Source organism: Centroberyx gerrardi, chromosome 8 (assembly GCF_048128805.1).
Source record: "Centroberyx gerrardi isolate f3 chromosome 8, fCenGer3.hap1.cur.20231027, whole genome shotgun sequence".
Classification (NCBI taxonomy): domain Eukaryota; kingdom Metazoa; phylum Chordata; class Actinopteri; order Beryciformes; family Berycidae; genus Centroberyx; species Centroberyx gerrardi.
The window spans coordinates 22,596,284-22,602,283 of NC_136004.1; the positions used below are offsets into that span (position 1 = coordinate 22,596,284).

The 6,000-nt window shown below is 40.8% G+C and overlaps 1 protein-coding gene across 1 annotated transcript in view; it reads right to left on the reverse strand.

The window, feature by feature from the left end:
* grid2 (glutamate receptor, ionotropic, delta 2) overlaps positions 1 to 6,000 on the reverse strand; it is a 543,340-nt gene that overhangs the window by 160,809 nt on the left and 376,531 nt on the right. Inside the window, exon 5 of the mRNA XM_071907238.2 lies at positions 4,759 to 4,812. Within this exon, the coding sequence (XP_071763339.1) occupies positions 4,759 to 4,812 (54 nt within the window). The remainder of the gene's footprint in view (positions 1 to 4,758; positions 4,813 to 6,000) is intronic.

The following is a 6,000-nucleotide window of genomic DNA, read 5'->3' on the forward strand; positions in this document are numbered from 1 at the left end:
GACAACAATAGAGATCAACAATGATAGAGTAAGAGAAAATGAAAGAGGATAAAGAGATTCAGGATGGGCAAGGGCAAACCTGCAATACTTCAGCTATACTCAAGAGAACTTGAGAGAGAGAGAGAGAGAGAGAGAGAGAGAGAGAGAGAGAGAGAGAGAGAGAGAGAAGAGAACTCATGAGTGTCCCCTATTATCTCCTCTCCTCCTCCTCCTCCTCCTCATCATCCTCATCCCCTCATCCTGAGCAGAACGGAGGAGATGGGGAGAGGAAGGATGATCAATTATGAACTGTGAACTCCCCCTCAGTGGGGCTGTCTGACTGCTGGCTGTAGATAAAGCAGAGTTATGACAACCATACAGTACCCCCTCATCCATAATAAACCACGGGGAGGGAAAGGACTTTCACACATAGGAATATTCATTCTCCAAAGAACCAGCACTAGAAGACACTGCGTATGACAAAAATATTGTAGCTACTCATCCATTTTAAAGACTCTGGGAGAAGACTTCGGCTTCAAATGGCCAACTGTGGGAATAGTGTGTCTGCATAGAAATAGCACTGTAACTAAAAATGGGGCTTGATGCTGATAAGCATAATTAGGAGAACATTGTATTATAATTTTAAAGAGAAGGGGTGAGGCTTATCTTATGATTATTTGAAGACATTTCAGATTTTTTTTTATTTGATAGTACAGTTGAGAGTGACAGGAAATATGGGAGAGAGAGAGAGAGAGAGAGATGGAATAACTAACTGACTAACATCATGAGCTGAAATAGAGGCTTTGCAGTTGTATCACAAATCTCCAGGCAACCACTTTCTGGTGCCATCAGGGAAGTCTGGTGGAGAACCGGCTGTGCGCAAATAATGAATAGTCTCAAAAGGTAGACTGGATTCTGAATTTAGGTTACTGTGACACAGAAAACTATCTGTTCTAAAACTCTTGCCCCTCCGGTCCTAGTCTCTACTCCAAAGCTCAACAAGTTCTAGCTTGAGAAGAGTCAGCTCAGTTAACCTAAACAGCTGCTTTTTGGCATTGTTAGCTAGCTAACTAGCCAGGAGGCTAATTTTAGCAAGCTAATTGAGCATGTTAATTGAGGGCAGGGTTGCCAATTTAGGTCCGCTGGCTGGAGTGAGATTTTCATATCAAGGGCTTTAACTTTTGTGCATGCATATCTACATCACAAATTATTTAGCCTAAAAAAATCACGAATAAATGTTGCTGTTCAGTCTGACAGACAAGTGATTCTGCATGGAAATTTATCTGAAATGTGCGGACATCTCCCCCTCCTTCCCTTTCAGCCTTATTTTCTGTGACATAACTATCTGTTTATCTTCCTCCTCCATCTCTTCCTCTGGACTTCTCTATTTCCTTCTCTTCATTAGGGCTTCTCTCTTCTATTTCTTCTCTATTTCTCTCTGCTCATCTGGAGTCATAGTCCCAGACGTTAGTCAAAACAGTTTAGCTGAATATAATGTTTTGCTACTTGCTTTCCTAGCTTTCTAGTGAGCCAATTTCAGTTAGGGGGGCATGTTTCATGTGGGCATGTGTAGCCATTTGAGACGGTAACTGTGATTAAGGGATATACAAATAAATTTAACTTGACTTAATGAGAAAATGCAACTACTAGCCATACTAGCTTCTACTAAATATGTAAGCTAGCATGAAAATCAGTGCTGAATCCATACAAAACAAAACAACGATGTTATCTGAGCCGATACTCTGTCTATTAACTGGCATGTACACACCATACCCCATTAACTGTTGGGTTTGGCGAATAGCACAGGTGTTGCTGTGTTGTGTGTTGGAGTCATGAGCATCAAAATAACGCACCACTAATAAACACAGTGGGAAGAATATAGAACGGCCATACTACCTCCATGTATACAGGTACAGCATAAGAAAAAAAAACTGGTTACTGATCGTTCCATGTAAACACCATATCCTGACTGAGGCCTTAGCCGGGATTAGGCTCATATTAAATGCATGTAAACACACTCATTATCGAAACACAAAATGATAAGTCTTGAAACGATCAGTTCCCAGTCTCAATATCAATATCACATACATGAATTATGTCTACACAGTTGAAACAGTTGCTACATTTTGCAATGCAAGCAGCTCTTCACAGCCACTGTTGCTGGAGAGCTGAGGACCTCCACTATGGCTGCCAGATGGCGTGTTACGTCACTTGCAAGCCCTGTGTTAAACCCACAACATCATATTACAATGCATGCCTTTAGCCTGCTGAGCCCCTGTGGCAACTGACTCCTATTGTTTTCCCGCAAAGACAGGGTGACTTTCCGAAGAAGCAGCACCAGAAAGTACTGAGTAGCATCTAGCAAAATTATGACAATATTATGACACCAAATTGTAAGAAGACGCTCATATTTTCCCACAAAGGAATACTAACTTTCTGAAGAACTAGCACTAATAGTGGTTATGTCTCTCGTGTATGACATCCATATTGTAGTGTGTCATCCATTTCAATGAGCAGAAGAAACGCTTGCACTTTCAAGTGGCATAACTGTCTCTGCACAGAAGCAGGAACTAATACTGAATGGTTTTATTTGGAACAGATTTAGCCACATTTTTACCTTTGGTTGTCTCTTATCTTCAGTAAAGTCTAGGGGTGATGCTCATTGTTTTTCCTCATAGGAATATTTGCATTCAAGAGCAAAAGGAAACAATACTGAGAGGTTGTCTGCGCCATTTACTGGAGTTGTGACAACCATACTGTAGCCTCTCATCCATATAAAAGATGGAAATAACCTTGTAGTTTCATATAGGAATACTGCCATGAAACTGACTGAAAGTAATGATTGGTTGTCCCTGTAGCATTTAGTAGGTTTACCATCTCATGCATATTAACATCTGTTTCAAATAGAAATACTTTTTCTGCATAACTGAACAAGTAATAGGAATGCTGAGCCCTGTAGCGTTTAGCAGAATTATTATAGTCATATAGGAGAAAGACAGAGGGGGGGGAGAGAGAGAGAGAGAGAGAGAGAGAGAGAGAGAGAGAGAGAGACTGAGTCTGAAGCATCTTAGCATCTTTTCTTGTCAAAGTAAGTTGTTCAATGTTCCTACAGTAAGTGGGTTTTTTTTTAAGATTATTTTTATGGCATTTCTGCTTTATTGGACAGTATAGCTGAGAAAGACAGGAATGGGGGAAGAGAGAGGGGGATGACATGCAACAAAAGTCCTGGGCCAGATTCAAACCTAGGACAACACAGTTACATGGTGCGCACCTTAGACCACTGAGCCACCAGTATGCCCCTACAGCAGTGATTCTCAGCCTTTTTCATATCCAGGACCCCTAATTTAGTCCACATCAGGGCCACTGACCCCCATTTGATGAGATTTTGTCTCTCGGACCAAAATCAGAGAATATTTTTATTGCTAGATATGATTTTATCCAGAATTCCATGGCTATCTGTATGTTTGCAGGTAGAGAGATAACAGAGAAACTATGATCAAAATAGTCATTCTTCTACATTCTCTAATTGTGTTAACTTCTTGTAAATGAAATAACAGTGAAGTTTAACAATTCATGGCTGGGGGCTGGGGACCCCCTGACCTCCTGGTGGTCCCCGGGCCCAACGTTGAGAACCACTGCCCTAGAGTAACTGTCATGTTGCTCTTCTTTCAACTCTTCCGCCTAACTGTATGTGTGTGTGGGCATGTGTGTGAGTGTGTGGCAGCATAGACCCCCTGCTGTGACTTGCTAGTTCACTGCTACTGTAACGCCCAAAGCTACCAAGACATACTGCATTAGCCGGTGGAGCTGCCTCCCTCCACTGCAGTTATACTATAACAACTATAACGTGTGCAGATATATGTACACATGTGAACACACACAGGCACCCATACGTGCATACATGTATGCACACACACACACACACACACACACACACACACACACACAAATCTAGCTGATCGTGCTGGTTTTGTCAAAGGAACACCTCATGAACTAAGATCAAAGATGTGTTCCTATTCAAAATGAATATGGAGTCTCAACAGCCATTTTGGAACTTTAAATATGTTGCTCCTATGACCAAAAGTCAGTGTGATCAGTATTTGTATAAGAGAACAAAGACCCAAAACTGTACACTGCAAGAAATACACACTGACTTTGAGAACTCTTTGTCTGAACTCTTTAATCAACAACCCCCCCCCCCCCCCCCCCCCAACAAAAAAAAATAAAAGAAAACCTGTAATATTTAAGTAGCGCTATTGATTCTGAACCAGGCAATATACTCTTATCTGCAGGAAATCATCCAAGATACTGTCACAGTCACCTTTTCCATCTTTGAAAATGTATTGTTTATACAGCTATACAATACATCACAGATAAGGGAACAGGATAAGATCTTTTCTGTATTGTTTCTGGCTGTGCAACACAGCTGCGAGTGCTCACTAATACAAGCCAAATTGTTTTGTTTTTTTGTTTTTTGTGTGTGTTTTTTTTACGTACATTTCTAAGCCATTTAAGTTTTCTTTTCTGTCTTACTGGATGAACTGCTGTGGAACTGCAAACAGAGAGTCAACAACTTTTTAAGTCTCCTCTCTCTCCTTCAAAATAGGAAGACTTTTGAGGGACTATCTATGGATTCCAGGATATATGTATCTATTTATTGCTATTTTAAGAAACATGCAAGATGGTCATGATTTATCATATTAGAAACAACAGGGTGAAGCAAAGGCACACCCAACATGGGCTCTATCAGGATTTATTAATTGTTGCCACAGCACCCACCTCATTAATCAGGATCCAGTGACAATCGAAGGCCACCAGGTTGGTCTCCACCACCTGCAAGACAACAAGACACGCCATTGGTTAGGATTTAGGAGGAAGATAATAACAAAAGATTGCTCAGCAGAAATGAGGAGGCTATAGTAAAAGACACATAATTGGTCAAAAGAGGAGAAGAGAGTATATAAGGACACAAGTTGGTTGTCAGTAGAGAGGAAGACGATATGTAGCACACATATTTTTACATATTATGAAGGAAAAGAGAAATGCCTTATTGACAGGGAAAAGAAAGCTCTCTCTTTCTGCACAACCTGCCAACTGTCATCATTCAAAGACAAATCTAGCTTGGATAGTGTGATTCATGGTAGCTGAAGTGAGAATATTATGGAAAACAACATTATGGAAATGTGCATCAGTTGGAGCCTAGTGTGAATCTTGTTTAAAGTGATTTGAGAAAACTAGGGTTACAGGTGCTCACAGTATCAGTCAAAAGTCCCTTCAAACACACACAAACACACGCACACACACACACACACACACACTTTGATCTCAACATTTGGGATTTAAAAGGGAATGGAAATCATTCAGCTATTGAACCCAATGTCACCTAGAGCTCTTTTCACTCATTTACACAAATTAGACACACGTATGAGTGGGTTTCACTCTTTCTGTCTTTCCCTCTCCCACTCTCTCTCACACAGACACACACAGACACACACAGACACACACAGACACACACAAACTGCCTCAAAATCCTATCAAAAGTATGTTTTGGGATGGGAAAGTGAAAACCTTTTTCCATGAATTGTTAATGGCGGTGCAACTGAAATATTTATACGTGTCAACTCTTAACCAGTAACACGTAATACGATTGTTAAACACTACAGCAAGGCTGCTTGGATATACAGTAGCACTGTTTGGGTGACAGAGAGAAAGCATTGCACACACAGGTTAAGAGCATTTACAGTGCACGTTCAAACAACTGCATTTACACTTACATGCATGTAAAGCACACCGTCACATACGCTCATATACGCACAAAAACTACACGCACTACTTTTGTGGACATGTGTACCCAACACAGCAACCATACAAGAGGAAATTGCACATACACACATTCAAATCTTTATGCTAAGTCTATGAACATGATAATTGTTTTCCCAAAGAGTTATGAAGTGAGCCAATGCACGGTTGACTTTTCACCGGTTTACCTGCTCACCTGGCTAAATTGCCTCCATTTAGAGG